We start from the raw sequence: 23535 nt of genomic DNA, 5'->3' as shown, positions 1-23535 counted from the left end.
ATATGCTCTAGAGAGAAGAGGAATGAAGGTCAGCAGGACTGAGACAGAATATATATGTGTGTGAATGAGAGGGAGGATAGAGGAATGGTGAGGATGCAGGGAGAAGAGGTGGCGAAGGTGGATGAGTTTAAATACTTGGGATCAGTAGTTCAGAGTAATGGTGAGTGTGGAAGAGAGGTGAAGAAGAGAGTACAGGCAGGATGGAGTGGGTGGAGAAGAGTGTCAGGAGTGATTTGTGACAGACGAGTACCAGTAAGAGTGAAAGGGAAGCTCTACAAGAGGGTAGTGAGACCAGCTATGTTACATGGGTTGGAGACAGTGGCATTGACAAAAAGGCAGGAGTCAGAGCTTGACGTGGCAGAGTTGAAGATGTTAAGATTTGCATTGGGTGTGACAAGGATGGGCAGGATTTGGAATAAGTATATTAGAGGGTCAGCTTGGAAGGTTTGGAGACAAAGCCAGAGCGGCAAGATTATGTTGGTTTGGACATGTGCTGAGGAGGGATGCAGAGTATATTGGGAAAAAGATGCTAAGGATGAAGCTGCCAGGTAACGGGAAAGGAGGAAGGCCTGAGATAAGGTTTATGGATGTGGTGAGAGAGGACATGCAGGCGGCTGGTGTGACAGAGCAAGATGCAGAGGACAGGAAGAAATGGAAACAGTTGATCCACCGTGGCAACCCCTAATGGGAGCAGCCGAAAGAAGAAGATGATGAAGGACGGCATACCTTTCCAAATGCTACACTGCAGTGTCAGCAATCCAGCCACCTGCAGTGGGAATAGAACCCCCACAGCCTTCTGTTTTTCCAGCGCCAAAGGAGTGTGTGCTACCTGGTTCACCACTGTTGTGAAGAGTGAACTTCATATGTCTGTATGCAGCAGTCAAGCATTATTGTTTTGGTCATTTTTCATTTGTTTGAACCAATTCTGGGATGGCTTCTATCAGAGTGTATAGCTTACAAAAGATACCTAAAAAGCTTATTAACTTTTATATTCAAAGTCTGCAGAACATTTCTTGAACATCTGGTGATAATGGTAATTAACAGAACTTAACATTTTATGCAGGGCATGCATAAAAGATGTTCATCAGTGTATTCATAATGATAGAATGGTAGCAAACCATGATGAAATTTACCATCCATTCTAGAAAACTCATCACTGGCCAACAATATATTGACGACTGGTTTGTAGTAGTTCAGTCTGAAAAAATGTACTTGGCAGCAGCTACACTGCAGATTCTGTGTTACATCCCACTTAGTGGTACAGGTGCTGTTTGCATTTTTTGTAAAGGGAAGGGATAAGAGCTTATAATATGATGCAGGGGCATCCAACATAATTTGTGGAGTTTAGCTCTAACCTGCAACATAATGGAATTTCCCATAGAATGTCCTGGAAGACAGTACTGTAGACACATTAAGCTGTTTAACTGAAAAAGCAAATAGAGTATTGTCGACACTGTGGTGAGCCTTCACCAAAAAATAAGGTACCACCAGGAGCTCCGTGCAAAAGGACTTTAATCTTCACAGAAATCCACAAAAAATGCTGAAATTCCAGTGTTGCTCAGGTTAAGCGCTTTTGACCATCAACAAGGTCTTCTTCAGAACTAAAGAAAACTTGTAATCTAACATATTTTAAACCCTATCTAATTAAATAGTGGCCAATCAACAAGTGTACGTCATCAAAGACAATACAATATGCAAACTGTCTGTTAAAGTAACACTCCTGCTTTCATGCAATACTGTCACATTAGTTAAAAGATGCATTTACAATAAGTTAAAACACCAAAAAAGCTACAATATGTTAAAATATATGTATATATTATGCATATTCTTTAATACATATAGTAAAAGAAAAGACAGTGCATACTTTTTCATTTGCACTTGTCACATACACTTTTACTCTGTAAAATAACTTTGTAATTAACTGCTGCATTCAACCCAGCTGTGTTGTAAGCGTTAAACAGGACTTGCCACCAAAATTCTCTGTAGTTCAACTCAACCTTTCTGTCTCCATTGTAACTCGCTGGAATGTGATCTATAACTGCAAAATAAAACTTGAATACCAAGAATAGACAATTTATTCGGAATACCTAAGATCCATAAGGATGAGCAAAAACCACCATATAGACCTATAGTGTCAGCTCCAGCTTCGAAACTGGAACCATTGTCCAAATTTATAGACAGAACTTTGCTCAAGTTAGTGCAAGCAGGTATTTCCTTCATTAAGGATTCCTTTGATTTTTTAGTTAAAATCAAGGATAGAGAGGTAGGTCCCAATGATTTAATAGTTAGTGTATGTCAAATCTTTATACACATGCATTCCACACAAGTTAGATGTGGAATGGGTGGGACACTTGTTGCTTCACAGCAACACTTTTGAAGTGGGTGAATGCAAGTTTATGCTTGAATGCATTGGCTATATTTTGAGTAACAATTTTTTTAGGTTTAATGGAGAGTATTTTTTGCAGACCAGGGGAGTGGCCATGGGAGCTAGGATGGCACCTAATTATGCCAACCTTGTTATGAATTATTGGGAAACGTATGTTTTGGTTCAACAACCAGGCTACTCCCTGGTTAAGCATTATTATCGTTTTATTGACTATTTGTTTTTTTTGTATGGGAAGGGACAAGGAACAATTAGAGGATTTCATCAAGCATTTAAATGACAGCACTGATTTTTTGAATTTCAGCCATGTTAGTGACACCACTAAGATTACTTTTTTGGATCTGGAAGTATTTAAATGTGGTCAGATATTTAAGTTGGGGTCAGTTATTAGCTATAAGAATGTTACTAGTAACAGTTTGTTACATTATTCAAGTATGCGCCCCACCTACATAAAGCACAATATAGTGAAGGGACAGTTAGGTTGAAAAGACAGATTTTGCTTTTTTGGGCAACCTTGTTGGTGAATTACACGACAGGTTTAAATGCAGGGGTTATCCCCCTAGAGTTGTTGAGAGTTTATTATGTCAAGCAGTAGAAAGGGAAAAAGATGATGTTCTTCGTGTTTCACTGTTGCAGTCATCACACTTGGGTTATCTGCCTGCAGGTAGCCCTCAGTCGGCCCGAATACCAGAGACTTAGTATTTATGCGTCGGATGCTGTCGCTCCAGGACTGACGTCAGGCCATCAGGGGTATAAAAACAGGCAGACAACGCCATTACATCAGTCTTTCTTGCCAAGGAGCCAGAAGCAGTTTGCAAGTGCCAGTCGGCCGCAACCTGAATTTTCATTTACGAAATGAATAATCCTGAAGTTTTCTAAAGCTAAGTACCCCATTGGGGATCCTTTTTTCTTGCTCTAATCGATGTCAGAAAAAGTTAACAATTGTCTTGCCTGTGGAAAGCAAATACCTCACAGAGGTTTTCATTCATACTGCATCACCTGTTTAGGGCCAGACCATGACGTACCACGCTGTTGGTTTTGTGCCTTAACACCCGAACCATTCTTCATCACTAAATTCTTTTGCTCTCTATCTCCGTATTCTGAAATGGCTTCAGTAAGCCACCTGACTACCGATATTCCGAAAAAACGTAAGGATAAAGACAGAGACAGACTGCATGGGTCCAAAGCTGCCAGCGACACTTCCGTTAAGCTAGACACCAGTCCACCGGTACACAGTGAGGTGCTTTCACAGCCCCTGATGCCTGCTTTATTGGATTCGCAGGCCTCTACCGAGACCCACTCGGAGTCCGATATGCCGTGAGACTCTCCTTCAACTATGGAACCTGCAGATGTCTCTACCTTGGATGGGTCCGGAGCTGCTGTGTAGGCACCGGCTTCTGAGGCAGTTCTTCACGCAACCAATGTTTGACTCAAACCAACTTCTTTTTAACCAAAACTACCGAGTTTCTTAGGCCCAGAATACGCACTACATCTAGAAAACAGATGACCAAAGTGCATGCACCTGCTCCCATGCCACAAAACAAATGCTTAGAATGGCAGAAGACCTTATTACACTGATTAGGGGAAGTCAGCCTTCCCCTGCTAAACAAAAAGAGCCCAGCCCCCTATAGCTTCTACAGACCAGGAGTCCGATGACTCTGAGATTTCTGATTATGGAGACATGTCCTTATCTGGTTATGAGGATTCAGATGCAGAGGAATCCATTCCCTCTGCCTCCCCTGCAAAGGATTTTTCTTTTGGTGAAGCCTTGCATACCTTAAGAGAGCATTTCCACTGGGAATGTCAAGACTATCCTCAGTCCAGAAAGAGACTCAGAGAATTCCTAGGGTTGTCTCAGCACAGGCCTTTAGCAATACTCCCTGTCCTGGATGTTGTTGTTGATGTTTTTATGGAATCCATTCTTACTCCTGACACATTACCTGCTTCCACTACAGAGTACCTGACACTCACAAATTTCTTTTCAAGAATCATACTGCTGACCCAGAGATCATTTCCCAGGGGCCTAAAGGTATCAAGGCTACTACAGCCAAGAATCCCCCCCCCCTTTAGACAGGGATTCCAGAACTTTGGACAGATGGGGTAAGAAGGTATATACCTCTGCAACTCTTGCTATTAGGGCATTGAATTGTCAGTTTCACATGCTGAAGTACCAACAGCATATTATGGAACTTATTAAACAAAAAGTGGCAACATTTACAGACTGTGCAGAAAATAAAGAATTGCAGGAGCTTATGCACTCTGCAAGCCAAGTCTGTAAGCATACTTTGCAGTGTGGCTTTGACGCCCTAGAAGCATCTTGCCGGGCAGCAGTCACTGGATCTGTACTGACAAGACATGCTTGGCTCAAGGAACAGACCTTGCCAGACCATGTCAAATCAAAATTACTAGACGCTCCTTTGAACAAGGACAGTTTGTTTGGCACCAAAGCAGAAGAGGTTCTTAAAAAGATGGAATAAAAAGCTAAGTCTATGCAGACTGTTAAAGAATTCTTACAAGTGCAACCCCCTAGATTCAGTAGGCATTGCCCTTCCAAATACTGGTCCTGGCAAGCTCCCTCCAGGCCTTCTCAAACCAGACCCAGGGGAAACAGACAGCCCAGACTACAGTCTCAGGGTATGCAGAGATCTAAGCAATGGAGTGCCCCCACCCCTAAAGCAGGGAGTGGTAAGCCACCTCCTTACAGAAAAAATTCACGGAAAAAATTCACAATGACGTTTTTACTCCACTTCCCAGCCCTGCCCAATTGCTTGCACCCCTAGGAGGAAAACTTGCCCTTCATGCAAAAAATTGGATGTCCATCACACAGGACTGGTGGGTCCTCAACATTGTATCCCAGGGGTACAAATTTTGTTTCCATTCACTGCCAACCCCAAGCGGGTTTCCAGACCTTCCTCCAGACCAGTGGGCAGAGGCTCAAAGCCAAGTAGCTTCCCTGCTCAATATCAGAGCTATTCAGACGGCTCCAGTATAACAGAGGGGTCAAGGATTCTACTCCAGACTCTTCCTGGTACCCATGAAAGAGGGCTGTTGGTGCCCAATCCTGGATCTTTCAGTTCTCAACACCTTCCTGGTGGTAGCAAAATTCAAAATGCTTACCCTGCAACAGCTTCTTCCTATGCTAGCCAAGGATGCCTGGTTAGTCACCCTAGACTTAAAAGAAGCCAATCTGCACATCCCCATAAGAGAGTCATGCAGGAAGTATCTACATTTCAGGGCAGGATCTATGCATTATCAGTTCTCTGCACTTCCCTTTGGCTTATCTACTGCGCCCAGAGTTTTCACAAAATGCTGGCTCCAGCCATTGCATACTGCAGGCAGAGAAATATCCAAATTTACCTGTACTTGGATGACTGCCTGATTCAGGTGAACAGTCAGGAGCTGCTGTTGCAGCACTTGACATTTGTGAAACACCTTCTCACTTCCTTGGGGTACACCATCAATGAAAAGAAATCAAAACTGGTACCTAGTCAAAAGATTGTATTCCTGGGAGCAAGCTTGGACACAGCATCCCAGATGGCATTCCTCACTTCAGAAAAACAAGTCTACCTGACAGCCTACTTCAAACAAATGGCCACCAGAACCCAAGCTATCCGCAAGAAAAATACTGCAGGTCCTAGGGTTCATGGCCTCATGTATACTGCTAATTCCATATGCAAGACTGCATATGAGGAAACTTCAGTGGTACTTGAAAAGTCTTTGTTGCCAACATTTTCAGGACCTGGAAACGGTCATTCCTAGCATACCTTGTCTAAGAACAGAGTTCCTTTTGTGGGCAGAAGCATGCTTCCACAACAAGGGACTGCCCTTTTCTCAACCCCACACTACCCACTCCCTAACCACAGATGCATATGACTATGCCTGGGTAGCACACATGGACGGCAAATGCATTCAGGGCCACTGGAACCCAAGTCAAATTCATCTGCACATCAACCAAAAAGAGATGCTAGCTGTGCAGAACACCCTGACAGCTTTCAGATCCCTACACTTTCCAGGACAACTGTTAATAAAAACAGACAACACCAATGTTATGTGGTACATCAACAAGCAGGGGGGATCCCACTCCTACCCACTCTGCAGGTTAGCCATGGCCCTGTGGCACACAGCCTTGGACATGCAAGTCCATCTGCAAGCTCAATTCCTGCCAGGCAAACAAAACTCACTGGCAGACGACTTAATCAGAAATCTCCTAGACCCACACAAGTGGCAATTGGAGCCCAGCACCTTCATCCTTCTGATTCAGAAATAGGGGGACCCCAGAGGTGGATCCTCCTATAACCACCAGCTCAGCAAATTCTGCACCAGGAATCCTCACAGCAGGGCCTGGAAAGTGAATGCCCTATCTTTTCAGTGGGTAAGTCTCTCAATCTATACCTTTCCCCCTAGTATTACTCAAGATAAGACAGGACAGACCAAGTGCAATTCTGATTGTCCCGGACAGGCCACAGCAGCACTGGTACCCACTCCTGTGCAGCCTGTCACTGGTGCCACTCTGGCACCTACACCAGAACCCAACCCTGCTCTCTCAGCAGGAGGGACAGATTTTGAATCCACATCTGCAAACCCTAAATCTTGCATAGGTTCATAGGTAGGTACTAGGCTATCGGCCCAAGGGCCTACGTAAGCCTAGCTGACAAGATTCCCTGGCTTACACCACCCAAGAAAGTTATTTTCCTGTGCCACTGTCGAGCAGAGACACAAAAGTGATCCCCAGGGGTGTATTTCATATTTCCCATCCACTCATCAAGATTTTCTTGAAGAGTGCTAATGAAGAGCTTTGTTTGATATAGATAGGTAGTTTATTCTGGAGCATGGGAAGTCTCTGGGACAGGAATCTATCCCTCCAGCTTGTCCTGTTTATTGTGGTGACAAGGTTTAGGTCCCTAGAGTGTGTAGCTGGGAGGGATTGGGATTTCTTTAGGTGTAGCATGTCCAACAGCTCTGGGTTTGACATAGCTTTATATGTTAGGCAGAGATCACCTCGGAGTAGGCGATATGCTATGGAGTAAAGCTGGAGTTTTTTGAGGCGGTCAGTGTAGGGAATTTGTTTGAGGCCAGTAATCCTCTTTGTGAGGTACTTCTGTGGCCTTTCCAGCTGCTGCAAATGTCTTGTGAGGTACATTCCAAAAGGGGCATTTGTACTCTATAATGGGTCTAGTGAGTGTAGAGTAGAGGGGAACAATGACCTCTTTTTTTCTGGATGAGAACCCTTTTATCATGAGGTGTGCCACGTAGAAGGACTTCCTGACTACTGTGGCGATGTGACTATCAAAGGAGAGACTACTGTCCACCTGGGTCCCAAGGTCTGTTATCACACATTCGGTGTTAAGTAGATTGCTGCCTATGTGGTAATTCATGGGTACAGAGTTTTTAACAAAGGGGATGACACTGCACTTTTTGGCATTGAGCTTGAGGCAATGGCTCTGACACCATGCATCTCTCTCAGTGAGGCCCTTCTGTAGGATGCCAACATCATTTGGGGACTTGACTATGGTTCCTAGTTTGCAGTCGTCTGCAAACTTCATTAGCCAGAGGCCTTCTGTGTTAGCCTGCACTTCAGAGAAGTAGATGCCAAACAGGAGAGGTCCCAGGATGGAACCCTGTGGTACTCCACTTGTCACTGCTTTGAGGTCAGATTTGGAGTCAGCAACTTTTACAGTGTGGGTTCTGTCAGTGAGCCAGTTGGCAACCCATCTTGTGACGTAGGGATTTATACCTAGTTTAGTGAGTTTAGCTATAATTCCAGAATGGGGGATGGTGTCGAAAGCCTTGGTGAGGTCAGGATAGGCTGTGTGAAACTTCTTACCCTCATCTACAGCTTTGGTGACTGCCTCAAAGAAGTCGATCAGGTTCAGGAAGCATGATCTGCCTTCCACAAACCCAAACTGGGTGGGATCTAGAGTTTGGAGGTTACCAATGTCTTTGTTTAAGAGTTCCATAAAGATACGTTCCATGGCCTTGCAGACCAGGCTCGTCAGGCTAATAGGTCGATAGTTCACGGGATCAGTGGTAGCTCCCCCTTTGTGGAGTGGAATAACTGTTGCTGTGCACCATTCAGTGGGCACAAAGCCTGATGCGAGGCTATTATTGAAGACGGTGCTTAAGTGGGGAACCAGTTCGTTCTGAACAGTTTGTGTAAAACGCAGCCTGGGATGTTGTCCGGTCCCATGGATGCTGTGTTTTTGGCTTTAGAGAGTGCAGCTTTTACCCGCGTAGTTGTGATTACAGGGACTCTGCATTCTTCCTGTATAGATATGAGCCCTTTAGGGGGTGAGAGGGGAGGTAAAGTTAGCACTGAACCTACCTGCCAGGAAGTTGGCAATATCAGTTGGTTCTGTAATTTTCTTGTCTTTGTGCTGTAACTCAGAGCAATCTGGGTGTTGCCATCAAGATTCTTGACATAGCTGTAGAATGCTTTGTGGTTGTCCTTGGAATTAGTGGCGATTTTGTTTTCGTAGCTAGCTTTGGAGGATCTTATAAGGGATCTCGGCTTCTTACTGAGGCTGACCAGGGAGCTCCTCTACTCATGGGAATTTACTCTCTTTTGCAACAGTTTCTTCCTTCTGTTGTACAGTTTGTTTATGGCAGAGGACCACCAGATTGGCTTCTTTTTTTTTGGAGGATAGCGTCTTGGTTCTGTTTGGGATAGCACGATCCATGCACTCATGTAAGTGCTTATAGAGTGCATTTGTGTAGGATTCATCAGTTGTAACTGTATTGTCCATCTGCATGAATGTCATGAAGTTCACCATTTCTGTCTTAAGAAGCATGAAGTTGGCTTTGGAGGAATTGTTTACTGTGGTTTCCTTAATGGGGGGTGGGGGCGGGATGTGGATATCAAGGGTGATTAGCTTATGATTGGATCGGACCAATGAGAAGTTAACTTCGGGTGTGGAACACCGGTCACTCATGTTGGTAATGACTAGGTCTAGGATATTGTTGCCCCTGATGGGGGTGTGGATAAGTTGATCCAGGGCATTGGAGTTTATGAATTCCAGAAAGCGTTAAGCTAAGGAGTTGGTACACAAGTAGTTTTCCCAGTTAATGGTGGGGTAGTTGAAGTCGCCCATTATTAAGGTGTTTGGTTGAACCCTAATATTTTCCAGTACATCAAGAAAAGAGGAGTGGTAATCCTGGGGCATAGTGGGAGATCTGTAGCAAGCTACAGTTTGGATTGCAGTTATGCCCAGAGTTAGTTGCACTTGGATAACCTTGGATGCATTATGCTGAACAACTAGCCTGGAGGTGTGGATATCCTTAATGAATATGGACACACCTCCGCCTTTGGTGTTTCAGTCCAGGTTACATGGCCGAAACGTGTGGTACGAGTTATAGCCTGGTAGTGCAGGGGTGCTGTCTGGAGCCTTGAACCGGGTCTCAGTCACTGCACAGATATCGATGCTCTCCATTTTAAGGAGTGCCTCGAGTGAGTGCATTTTGAGATTTAGACTTCTAGCATTGAGTAGCATTACCCTCAGTTTTTGCTTGCCTGTTCCTGTTATAGTGGTGAATTTGTTATTTGAACCTTGTCTAAAAAGGCACTGTGGGGGCAGCAAGAGCCTTAGCTAGTATCCTGAATCCTAGGGGCGACAGGTGCAGGCCATCTGTGGCAAAGCATCGTGTTCTGTCGACCATGTCATCCCAAGCAGACAGATACTGGATCCTCTTAGAATGACACCAGAAGCTTAGCCAATTATTGAAGTGATTGTACTGCGGTATCATTCTGGGTGATACCTGCCTGGGCTACAAGATCAGAGAGCTCTTCCTTGTCTCTTCATGTAGTCCAGGGAGGTACGTCTCAGGTCATTCACACCAACATGGACAATGACAGAGTCATATTTGTACTTGTTGTGGAGTGACAGCCTGGCTTATTCCTTGAATTCTCCCCCAGCAACCCTAAGCAAGCAGGCGCTGGACGTCATTCTTGAAGCCAGAAGACCCAGTACAAGAAAATCCTATGCTGATAAGTGGAAAAGGTTCTGCTCCTGGATTCTATCTAAAGGAGAGGACACAACTCTGCCCTCCCTGCCTTTAATCCTGAATTACTTAGCAGATCTACTCCACAAAGGCCTCTTTTTCTCCTCCATTAAGATACATGCCTCAGCCATTTCGGCTCATTACAACACTGAGCCACCTGTCTTCTCGCACCCTCTTATCAAACAGTTCCTGAGAGGGGCAAACAACTTAAGCCACCAAGGAGAGCACTCACCCCTGCTTGGGACCTTAACTTTGTACTGGAAAAGCTCATGCTTCCCCCCTTTGAACCTGCTCCGTCAGCAGACTTAAAATTCCTCTCTTGGAAAACAGCCTTGCTTCTGGCCATCACTTCAGCTAGAAGAGTGTCTAAGCTACAAGCACTTATGGCTGCGGAACCCTTCATTATTTTCCATGCTGACAGGGTTTCCCTCAGGATTAACCCTTCCTTCAGGCCTAAAGTGTTGTCCAGTGTGGCTCTCAACCAATCCATCCATTTGCCAACTTTATTCCCTAATCCTCAAAATAAAGGGGAAAGGATCCTGCACTCCTTGGACACGCACAGACAGCTCAGATTCCACCTTGATAGGACTAAGCCTTTCAAAAAATCTGACCAGTTAATAGTAGCCCTCTGCCCCTGTTGCAAAGCTAAGGCCATTTCAAAACAAACCATTTCTAAATGGATAGCACACTGCATCCATTTCTGCTACAAGCACCATGGGAAAACAGCCCCTCGGGGGTCAGAATACATTCCACTAGGGCAACATCTACCTCTACAGCATTTCTCAGAGGAGTCCCTACCAGGGACATTCTGGAAGCTGCTACCTGGAGTTCAGTACACACCTTCACCAAGCATTACCACCTGCCTATCTTTTCCAAATCTAGGGTGGGTTTTGCAACAGCAGTCCTGCAAGGCGTACCAGCCAGCCCTAATGCTTCTTGAGTGCCTCCACCTTTCTTCAGCTTTAGGAATCCACCCAAGTGTGATGACTGCAATAGTGAAACATGAAGAACATAGTACAGTTGTGTACACTTACCATAAATGTAGATGTTCAAGTGTATTCACTGTTGCAGTCCTGGTTTCCCTCCCTCCAGCCCCCTGATTTTTCTTTCTCTATCTCACCTCTCTATGGCTATTACTCACCCCTTTCAGGGGTATTGGTATTTACTTTTTCCTGGTGGTGTTTTCCCCACCATAACTTAGCTCCCTATTTGGGGGGGGGGCTCCTGACATTTGGGGCAAGAAAAACAGATGTAATGGTGTCGGTTGCCTGTTTTTATACCCCTGATGACCTGACGTCAGACCTGGAGCAACAGCCTCCGACGCAGAAATACTAAGTCTCTGGTATTCGGGCCGACTGAGGGCTACCTGCAGGCAGATAACCCAAGTGTGATGACTGCAACAGTGAATACACTGTAACATCTACATTTATTGTAAGTGTACACAACTGTACTTTTCTAAACCGAACGAGTGGTCCATTTGTATGCCACTGGTTTTTACCACAGATAGTGGGGCAATTAGAAACATTATCAGCAATAATTGGAGAATTTTAGGTGCACATGGAGATTTGATGCCTATTTTAGGGGCTAATCCGAATTTTATTAACGAGGGCCAAGAATTTCATAGAATTGTTAGAGAAAGAAAATTCTGCTTGTGAGAGGGCAGGGGGGAACAGAGGCACTTTCAAGTATCAGAATTGTAATTTTTGCAGATATATACAAGAAGGGCCTAAAATTTGACAGATACCAGGTCATTTTACTTGCAATTCCACCTTTGTGGTTTATTTAGCTAGGTGTGCATCCTGCACAGCTTTTTACATTGGCAAGACTAAGATGCAGTTGAAAAATAGGATGTATGAGCATTATTATGCCATTAAAAACAAAAAACATGGGTAATGCCTTGGTTAAGCACGTCTTTAGTTTTATTTTGCAGTTATAGATCACATTCCAGTGAGTTACAATGGAGACAGAGAGGTTGAGTTGAACTACATAGAATTTTGGTGGCAAGTCCTGTTTAAGGCTTATAACACCTGGGTTGAATGCAACAGTTAATTACAAAGTTGTTTTACAGAGAAAAATATGTGACAAGTGCAAATGAAAAAGTATGCACTGCCTTTTCTTTTGCTATATGTATTAAAAATATGCATAATATATACATATATTTTAACATTTTGTAGCTCTTTTGGTGTTTTAACATATGTAAATGCATCTTATAACTAACGTGAGCGTATTGCATGAAAGCATGAGTGTTACTTTAACAGACAGTTTGCATATTGTATGTCTTTTATGAAGTACACTTGTTGAATGGCCACTATTTAATTAGATAGGGTTTAAAACGTGTCAGATTACAAGTTTTCTTTAGTTTTGAAGAAGGCCTTGTTGAAGGTCGAAAGCGCTTAACCTGAGCAACACTGTGGAATTAAAGCATTTTTTGTGGATTTTTGTGAAGATTAAAGTCCTTTTGCATGGAGCTCCTGGTGGTACCTCATGTTTTGGTAATTTATGTGACTTTTTACTTTGCTTCACCTTGAGACTGGTATATAGTTTGTTTTATTCCTATTATTACTGACTGTCGATTGATGTTGTTGATTGATGTTGATTAACAGGTCACCTCAAGCAGTAACAGCTTTTCCATTCATGGTGTTATGTCCAAGATAATATTAATAGTGTGGCAACTAGAGAAATAACTGTTGAAAGTTGTGAAGTAAAATTCCACAGAAGCTTGATGATAAATTCACTAGTCTCCCACTGAATAGGGTGACATTTTCTGATTTGAGTGAAGGTTGTGGATCCTTAAAAGATGATGATGATGATTTCCCTGCTAGAAGAAGGTCTAGGTACCAGGACCAGGTAGTTGCTCAGAAGATAGGACATGGCCTACTATTTGTGGTATTGTATACCATGTGGCTGCGGACAATAAAGTATATGTAAGAGGAATAAAAAGGGCTGTCCATTATTAGATGTACTCTGCTGCTTATAGTGTACCACCTCCTACATGAGGAGGTAAAACTGCACGTCAGACTTGAGATCAAATTCAAATTTATGTAAAAAAAATATATATACAAGTATTCACTGTAAGCGGAGCACAGGTTTGTTTTAATTCAAACAAGTTGAATTACAGTTTGCCATTCTGTTATAAAGTATTGAAAGAGTTCAACAGGCTAATAAGAAGTGTTGGTCACTTAACAGGTGTCAGCTACCTTGCTCCACCTTGGAGCAACTCTATGCGATTCATGAAGTGTTACTCCAATACTGTTATATTTTTCACACTTGTATGCAAACGGAATGTTTTTATGAAAAGAACTGATGAAAGCAAGCTCCATATTTGAGGGTGTGCACTGGGTAGGAGTATTCCATAATTTTTCCCTTTGTAAGATGTGATATCAAGTGGCTTTATCCTTAAAGGAAGGCTTCACTGCAGTTATCCATATTCTACAGTTTTTTTTGTATTATATCACCTAGACATTGTTTTCTCACCAAAAGTCCTTCACTAGTTTTCAGTTTTTCCCTACTTATTTAAGAGCCAAAGATCACGAAGGCCCCCTCCTTTCTTCCCCTCATATTCATATTTCCCATTATTTCAAAAGGGAATTTGTCTCAGCCTGCATGTCATGGGCTGGCCAACATGAATTCTGTTTTTTTTTTTTTTTTTTTTTTTTAACTTCTGGTCACCACCCATAATTTTAAATCTGAGACAGTTTTGCAGAGTCATTAAAGTGTTATAAACAGATAAAGTGAACTCCCTTCCAAAGGCTTAAGTTTTTGATAAATCTATATGAAGAATTGGAATGTTGAAAATTTTGAGTAGCTGTCATTAGACTCACTAGTTCTCAAGTGACAGTGGTCAGTCATTAGTTGATGAGGATAGTTGATGAGTGGAATCAGTCTGGAATTTAATGACTGTAGTATTAAATGGTCCTACTTTTAAATCAGTTTTGTATGGAAGAAAACATTAAATAGATCAAGAAAATATTTTACCAGGTGACAGTATGCAAAGCTCGCAGCAATTCTGTTGAAAAAGAAACACTGACTGCTTTTTAGATCATCTAAAAGCCACTGACTCGCATCACTATCACTACAACTAAATGAAGGAAAAAAATAATTTGTGATCTCTAGGCAGTCTTATGATGGGGACCCAAACTGCGTACTGGGGGGGGGGCTAGTTTGGGGTATAAGGGATTAAAATATAATTAATTTATTTTGTTATATGTAGAATATCAAGATGTGACAAAAAATTAAAATGTAAATTTTTTCAGTTCAAGGGTGGAGTGTTTTTTTAAGAAAATGTCAGGCATATCTTTATTCTTTTGGTGGAGAAAATAATAAGTTTATATTTAATTCCTGCTGCAAGGGGAAGGAACTCTTTGAGGCATTGACCTGTTAATTGTTTGCCTTTATGTAAGCACACAGAAGATTAAGGGATTTTTTTTAAGAAAACGTGAAAAATGAAGTGACAGTATAGCAAACTGAGTGATTTAGAAAAATGTCATGTATTTTGGAGAGGTTTACCTGAAAAGTGAAACTTTTACCTTCAGCATCAGTCACAGTAGGATGCTTTGATACATTGTTGTTTATTATGCCCTCTCATAGGATAGCTGTCACTGTTGTCTAGTGTATTAAAATCTGGACTGTACTATTAGAATTTAGGTTATAATACAGTGTTTGCAAGACTAGTGCTGTTTAAGCTACAGCCTGTTAAAATTGCATTATAGGAAACAATTTGAAATAGCAACAATATCGATGTTGTTCGTGTTTCACTGTTGCAGTCATCACATTTGGGTTATCTGCTTGCAGTAGCCCTCAGTCGGCCCGATTAACAAAGTCTTGGGTCCTGTGTCGGTTGCTGTCCCCTCTTCGTCAGGGGTATAAAACATGCAGCCGACGCCATTACATTAGTCTTTCTTGCCGTGCAGAGCCCAAAGCAAAAGCAATTCGCAAGTGTCGGACAGCCAACTCCTGAAATTTTCGTTTTCGAGTTTCAGAACCGAAGTCTTCAACTAAAAGTGAAGTACCGCGTTGGGGAAACTTTTTCTTGCTCTAAACCAATGTCAGTAAAAGTAAATAATTGCATTACTTGTGGAAAGCAAATACCTCATAAAGATTTTCATTCGTACTGTATGCCTTGCCTAGGCCCTGACCACGACGTACCTCGCAGTCGGTTTTGTGCCTTATTTAAACCACAAACTGTCCGTCGTCGGTATATTTTCACTTCTAAATATTTTGGTGCTCGGTTCAATTATCCTGATATGTCTTCGGTAAGCCATCTGACTACCGACATTCTGAAAAAACGCAAAGATAAAGACAGAGACAGGCCGCCTAGGTCCAAGGCTTCAGACGACGCTTCTCCTAAGCCAGTTGCCAGCTCGCCAGTACTCGGTGAGGTGCTTTCGCACCCCCTGATACCCGCTACTTCAGATTCGCAGGCCTCTACTGAGACCCATTCGGAGTATGCCGCAAGATGCTTCAACTGTGGAACCTGCGGATGTCTTTACCTTGGATGGGCCCAGAGCCCCCCCCAAAGGATTTCTCTTTTGGTGAAACCTTGCATACTCTGAGAGAATTTTCATTGGGAAAGTCAGGATTTCTCCGATTCTAAAAAGAGGCTTAGAGATTTCTTACTCCAGCCCTAGCACAGGCCTTTAGCCATATCTCCTGTACTAGATATTGTTGATGATGCCTTTTAGGAATCTAGCTTGGCCCCTGACTCTCTACCTCCTGCTCCCAGAAAACCTGATAGATATGACTCTCACAAGTTCCTTTTTAAAAATCCTACTGCAGATCCTGAGACCATTTCACAGGGACCCAAGGGCATTAAAGCTACTACTGCCAAAATTCCTACCCCCCTCTGATAGAGACTCCAGGGCGCTGGATAGATGGGGTAAGAAGGTATACACTTTTGCAACTTTGGCCATTAGGGCCTTAAACTGACAGTTTCATATGTTAAAGTATCAGCAGCATATTATTGGATTGCTTAAACAGAAAATTATGTTGATTCCTGATTGTGCTGAAAATAAGGATTTACTGCATTCAGCTGAACAAGTTGGAAAGCATACTTTGCAATGTGGTTTTGATTCACTAGAGGTATCTTACAGGGCTGCTGTAACTGGGTCTGTACTTAGAAGGCATGCTTGGCTTAAGGAGCAATCCTTGCCAGATCATGTTAAAGCAAAATTACTGGATGCTCCCTTAAACCAGGACTGCTTGTTTGGCAACAAGGCAGAAGAAGTTCTTAAAAAGATGGAGGAAAAAGCTAAATCTATGCAAACTGTTATTTACAAGTACAACCTCAAAGGTTTAGTAGGCATTGGCCTTCCAAGAATTGGTCTTTTCCTGCCTCTTCCAGATCTTCTCAATCCAAACCCAGATCAAGCAGAGCTCCCAGGGTACGCACAGGACTAAGCAGTGGGGGGCCTCCACTTCCAAATCCGGGAGTAATAAAACTCCCCCCCCCTATGGTAAACTGTCTCACTGACTCCTTTTTAAAACTTCCAAGCACTTCTCAACTGACTGCCCCTTTGGGGGGGAAAGATTGCTCTTCATGCAAAGAATTGGGAACTCATTACCCAGGACAAATGTGTTTTAAATGTAGTGTCCCAGGGATACAGATTTCACTTTCACACGTTACCAAGACCAAGCGGGTGGCCAGATCTACCCCCAAATCAGTAGGCAGAGGCCCAACAGCAAGTACTTTCTCTCTTAAGCATGGGGGCTGTTCAGTTGGTACCAGAAGAGGAAAAGGGACAAGGTTTCTACTCAAGACTTTTCCTGGTACCCAGAAATGACAATTCATGGCATCCTATCCTGGACCTGTCTACTTTAAACACCTTGTTGGTGATTCCAAAATTCAAGATATTGACTCTTCACCAGTTGCTGCCTATGCTAGGCAAAGACTCCTGGTTGGCAACACTAGATTTAAAGGAAGCATACTTGCACATCCCAATCAGGGAATCTTGCAGAAGATACCTACGCTTCAAAGCAGGCTACACACACTATCAGTTCTCTGCACTGCCCTTTGGCTTATCTACTGTGCCCAGGGTATTCACAAAGTGCCTAGCTCCAGTCATTGCATTTTGCAGGCAAAGAAATATTCAAATATACCCATACCTGGACGATTGTCTAATTCAGGCAGAAAGCCAGGACATACTTTTGAATCATCTGGCCTTTGTATAAAGGGTGCTAACTTGTCTGGGGTACACCATAAACGAAAAGAAATCACACCTGGTACCCTGTCAACAAATTATATTCCTGGTAGCAAGCTTGAATACAACTTCCCAGATGGCTTTTCTCATGCCAGAGAAACAAATTAATTTGACAACCTACTTCAAACAAGTGGCCACAAAAACCCTGATGTCTGCAAGGCAAATATTACAAGCCTTGGGGTTCATGGCCTCCTGCATTCTTCTAATTCCATATGCAAGATTGCATATGAGGAAACTACAATGGTATCTAAATAGCCTATTGAAGTCAACATTCTCAGGATCTAGAAGCAATGATTCCCATCATACCTTGCCTATGCCTAGAGTTCCTTTGGTTGACAGAGGCCTGCCACCAAAACAAGGGACTACCATTCACACTACCCCCTGCCACCCAAACCCTAACAACAGATGCATCAGACTATGCATGGGGGGCTCACCTGGCAGGGAAGTGCATTCAGGGCAAATGGAACCAAAGTCAAATGCACCTGCATATCAATCAAAAAGAAATGTTAGCTGTACAGAATGCTCTGATGGCCTTCAAGGACCACATTCTTCCAGGACAATTAATGGTAAAGACGGACAACACCACTGTTATGTGGTACATAAACAAGCAGGGGGATACACATTCAACCTACTTCAAACAAGTGGCCACAAAAACCCTGCCCCCTCTGCAGGCTAGCCATGACATTGTGGAACACAGCCCTGAACACAGCTACCAAGTGCATCTACAAGCTCAATTCCTGCCAGGAAAGCTAAATACACTGACAGACGAACTAAGCAGAAACCTCATGGACCCACACGAGTGGAAACTGGAACCAAGGATTTTCAACATGTTGACAAGCAAATGGGGGAGTCCAGATATAGACCTGTTTGCTTCCCCCCAGAACTATCAATTGGACAAATTTTGCACAAAGACTCCCCACAAACAAGCTTGGAAAGTGGATGCTCTGTCCTTCAGCTGGAAAAACCTATCAGTTTATGCCTTTCCTCCTCTGCTTCTGCTCTCCAAAGTACTACTAAAGATCAAACAAGACAAACCAAGGACAATTTTGATTGCACCAGACTGGCCACGCCAACACTGGTACCCCGTCTTGCGCAGTGTGTCACTGTTGGCCCCATGGCACCTGCCTCAGACTCCTACCCTATTGTCTCAGCAGGAGAACCAGATTCTGCACCCTCAGCTTCAAACACTGAACCTAGCAGCCTGGCTAATTACCTAATCTCTCCTTTACCATCCCTCAGTAAACCAGTGATGGATATCATTTCAGAGGCAAGGAGGCCTAGTACTAGAAAATCTTATACTGAAAAATGGAAAAGATTCTGTGCCTGGAACCAATCTCAAGGGATGAGCACAGCAGTGCCCAATTTACCTCAGATTTTACAATACTTAACTGATATGCTTCACAAGGGCCTGTCTTTCTCCTCCATCAAAATTCACGCCTCAGCCATTTCAGCTCATTATAACATAGAACCTCCCCTCTTCTCTCATCCCCTGCTCAAGCAGTTCCTCAGAGGGGCCAAAGATTTACCTCCACCCAGGAGAGCCCCTACTCCAGTCTGTGACCTTAACGTTGTATTGGAGAAACTCACTCTTTCCCCCTTTCGAGCCAGCTGCTACTGCAGACTTAAAATTCCTTTCTTGGAAAACAGCTTTCTTTTTGGCAATCACTTCAGCAAGAAGGGTATCTGAATTACAGGCCCTTATTGCAGTGGAGCCTTTCTTCATCTTTCATGTGGACAGGGTGTCTCTCAGGACCAATCCCTCCTTCATGCCCAAGGTGGTATCCAGTGTAGCCCTTAATCAGTCCATTCATTTGCCAACCTTCTTTCCTAATCCGCAGAACAAAGGGGAACGTATACTGCACTCATTAGATGTGCACAGACAACTTAGATTCTACTTGGACAGGACTAAACCTCAAAGGAAATCTGAACAACTGCTGGTGGCATTTGCTGCAGGGGCAAAGGGGAAGGCTATTTCAAAGCAAACTATTTCCAAATGGATAGGCCATTGCATTCATTTCTGCTACAAGCACCATGGAAAACCTATCCCACAGAGGATCAGACCCCACTCAACCATGGCTGCATCTACCTCTACAGCCTTTCTCAGAGGTGTCCCTACTAGGGACATCCTAGAAGTTGCTACCTGGAGTTCTGTATATACTTTCACCAAACATTACCGACTGCCTATTTTCTCTAAATCCAGAGCCGGCTTTGCCACTGCAGTCTTGCAGGGCCTTATAGCTGGTCGTAATGCTATCCAAATTCCTCTTCCCATCCTTAGCTTTGGGAATCTACTCAAATGTGATGACTGCAACAGTGAAACATGAAGAATATAGTACAGTTGTGTACACGTACCATAAATGTAGATGTTAGAGTGTATTCAGTGTTGCGGTCCTGGTTACCTTCCCTCCAGCCCCGATTACTCTTGGCTATACCTCTACTCTCCTTTACTATGCTCAAAAGCTTTTTGGTGTATTTGCTTTTTTGTTGGAGGTATAATCTTGTATATTTATAGATTTAATTACTTCCCATTAGGGGGGCTCCTGACATCTGGGGCTGCATGTTTTATACCCCTGATGACCCGACAGGAAGGGACAGCAACTGATGCAGGACCCAAGACTTTGTTAATCACACCGACTGAGGGCTACTGCAAGCAGAAAACCCAAATGTGATGACTGCAACAGTGAATACACTCGAACATCTACATTTATGGTAAGTGTACACAACTGTACTTTATTGTGAAAATAAAAATGTACAGGTATTGTAAACAGTTTAAACCTGAATTGATTTACCTTTTGCTTGCTCTGTTTAAACAGAGAGCAACAAAAAACATTTTACCATCTTCTTTCTGCCAGTGCTTTGCATCTGAACATTTAGTTGTAAATATCATTACTGCATCTCTTTGTTTTCCCAGAGCTGCTTTATATATTTCCTTGTCACTGGAACTACAGACCTGACCATTGCATGTACGGCAGTAACTGCAAAGGAGCTGAAGAAGAGGGAGTGTCTGTTCTCCATGGTAACCGTGGTGTTTATCATGATGATAAACAACCTGCCTTCAAAGCAGTGTATGAAGCGATACGTGATGTAAGTGCTCAACTGTTTACAAAAAGCCTGAGGATGACTAAAAATAGCTTTCATGCGTAGTGTACAGTCTCCCTGTGACTGTTCTAGTGTGTTATTAGCAGTGAAAAAAAATAAGCCTTGCTTACTGTACATACTATATATGGCAGTGTAGCTTGTAAAATAAATATATTCTATATTAATTTTTGGAAGATGTAAAAAAAAAAAAAAAAAGATTAATTTAGCGATGCTTCTGAATGTACCGTGATGCAACATTGGTTTTGTTTTATGCCAGTATAACTAATGTTTTTTTCTTTTTTTTCAGTATCCATTTGAGGAAAACCTTTTTCAGTCCATGTTTTACCCTCTTCAGTCAAAGTTCTTAAATGCAGTGCACACATTGTGTGGTCGAATTCCACAGGTTTTTCTCAAGCAAATAGAGCACACAATGCGGAAAGTATATGAAAGGAATGTAATTGTCCATATTGGGCATGTCATATAAGTGTCGTCCTTGCCTCATTTAATGGTATCTTGTGTGTGTCAGGAGACTTGAAGCATGTCATTTTAGAATGGGAGTAAGAGAAATAAAAGGCTAGGTTCTGTGGAATCTCAGTAGTGATACCTTTATGGAATATCCCTCCCACAGGATTATGCTGAGTTTCTGTAGATGAGACGGGTCCTGATTTTCATAACGTTGACAAATGTATCCAGTTGATATATAGTAAAGCTCAACTGTATCATGTTAATGAGCACTTTGAGAAGACACAGGATAAGCAGTCTGTTTTTAAAATCATAAAGTTGCTAATGGGAATTGCGTTGCAAAGTGACCCATCCAGACTGAGCAGCTGATAATAGTGTTTGAGTAATTTGTAGGAGAACATTATATTTTTGTGAATATGAGTATATACTTACTGAATTTAAGAATGACTCAGTTTGTCACTGATTTTTTGAAGTAGTATATAAAAAAAACTGAGTGTTCAGACCATGCAAATTACATTCCATTTTTACCTTAACTTCTTCTTTCAGCTTTTCCCCGGTCAGGGGTCGCCAGAGTGGATCACCTGTCCGCTCATGATTGGCAGAGGAGTTTTTACGGTGCACGCAGTCACACCTAGGGCCAATTTAGAGTATCCATTCCACCTATAGCATGTCTTTGGGATGTGGGAGGAAACCGGAGCACCCGGAGGAAACTCACACGACCACAGGGAGGACATGCAGACTCCACACAGAAGGCACCCCAGCTGAGGATCGAACCGGAGAACCTCTTGCTGTAAGGCAACAACGCTATCCGCTGCACCACCGTGGACGCCCCATTTTTACCTTAACTATATCAGAAAATTTAAGAATTCTAAATCCTTGTATGTTTTTGCAATTTTTTTACCAGCCATGACTAGTTAAAACTTTGCATAAGTGCATAAAAGTCTGTGTTATGCACACTGTTAAAGAGGAGTGTTTAGGATTCAACATACGTGTCAGACGGATTCACTTCAGAATATTGAAGGTTTAAAACTTCGATCATGTGGTCTCTGCATATGAAATTCAAAGTTTTAAACCTTCGACATTCTGAAGGGAACCCAAGTCAGACAGCACCATGCACTTTAAAGAGTCACTTGGAAATGGTAAATCTTCATATTTGGTCTGTCTTCTTGCAACTGTGTTTTCCAGTGGTTTTTAATCTACCATTTTCTGTCCCTGTGAGCAATCCATTACAAAAAAAGTAATAAGTAGGTGAGTTAAAACCTGTGGAATCTGCAACCTCTGTCTCTTTAAACATAATTATTACGATAAGAGTTATAAACTGATTCATTGTGAGGTAAATGTTATGAACGCATTATTTTCAAATTATTTGAATTAGAAATATGGGCTCACAGCTGCAATAAAATGTGTTTTAAGGTTTTTTTTGTTACAGTGATAGCAAATTCATTGTTGCTGGGCTAATATTTACTTGTGGTTGATAGCATAAGTATGCAAAGTGGGCAGTTTTAACAGGTCAACCAGGTAAGAGGTCCTTAAGGAATAATTAGGTGATCTCTAGACTGCAAATAAAGGTCTGTGTGTGCATGTGTCTGTGTGTGTGTGTGTGTGTGTGTGTGTGTGTGTGTGTGTGTGTGTGTGTCTGTCTGTGTGTGTACACGCGTCTGTGTGTGTGCCGTGTCTGTGCGTGCGTGTGTGTTTGCGCATGCATGCGTGTAATATGTGTATGATTTTTTTTTTTTTGCAGTAATCAAAACTTGAAAGGAATTTTAACCTAGAATGACATAGCTAGAAATGCACTATGAAACCAGTATGTGTGCATAAAGGCAAACTTTTTACACATACATTAGTCTAGTTTATTTAGAGTCAGTCTTGGATTGACATGATTGTTGTAAATAGAGATGGGTGTGGCATCTCCTTTGCTTTTAGCTGAAATTAAGGAATATACATATGTGTTATTTTCCAGGTCAGCAAACGGTGATTGCTAGAAAACTGAGTCCTGAGGCTTGTGTTGTTTACCTACACTCAGAGTTTGGAGATAGATGGGCATAATGCTGCTCAAGATTTAGAAGCTTCAGTGACTGGGATGTTAAGAGGACAGAAACCTGTACTAGAAGAAAGGTGTATGCAAACACCACACAGTGTTGGTGTGTAGCCTTCCGTATCACATTTTGTCCATTGTTTGCAAAGTTGCATTTGATTTTAAAAGGTATAATACTAAAAATGCATTTTACCTGCCACTGATTTCATTAATTACTTAGTTTTTCCTGATTAATGAAAAACTATTGAAAGTGGTTTCAGTTTCGACTTTTTACTTTGTTGTGCTTAAACAGCTATGTTAGTTCATGTCAAGGGTGATTTTGTTTTTTTTTTGGTTTAGTAAAACTCCATTAAGTGCCTTTGAACCAGTTCGGTTGTCCCAAAGTT

General features: G+C 42.5%; 1 protein-coding gene across 1 annotated transcript in view; it reads left to right on the top strand.

Moving 5' to 3' along the window:
• Positions 1-21762, top strand: part of GXYLT2 (glucoside xylosyltransferase 2) — a 478768-nt gene extending 457006 nt beyond the window's left edge. The window contains exons 6-7 of the mRNA XM_044077975.1: positions 20486-20658; positions 20960-21762. Of these exons, the coding sequence (XP_043933910.1) occupies positions 20486-20658; positions 20960-21136 (350 nt within the window). The 3' untranslated portion in view covers positions 21137-21762. The remainder of the gene's footprint in view (positions 1-20485; positions 20659-20959) is intronic.
• The last annotated feature ends 1773 nt before the right edge of the window (positions 21763-23535 follow it).

Source organism: Protopterus annectens, chromosome 7.part0, assembly GCF_019279795.1.
Source record: "Protopterus annectens isolate FY-2018-M chromosome 7.part0, PAN1.0, whole genome shotgun sequence".
NCBI lineage: Eukaryota > Metazoa > Chordata > Ceratodontiformes > Protopteridae > Protopterus > Protopterus annectens.
Note: the sequence above shows the minus strand (reverse complement) of the source record. Positions and strands in the feature narration are given on the sequence as shown.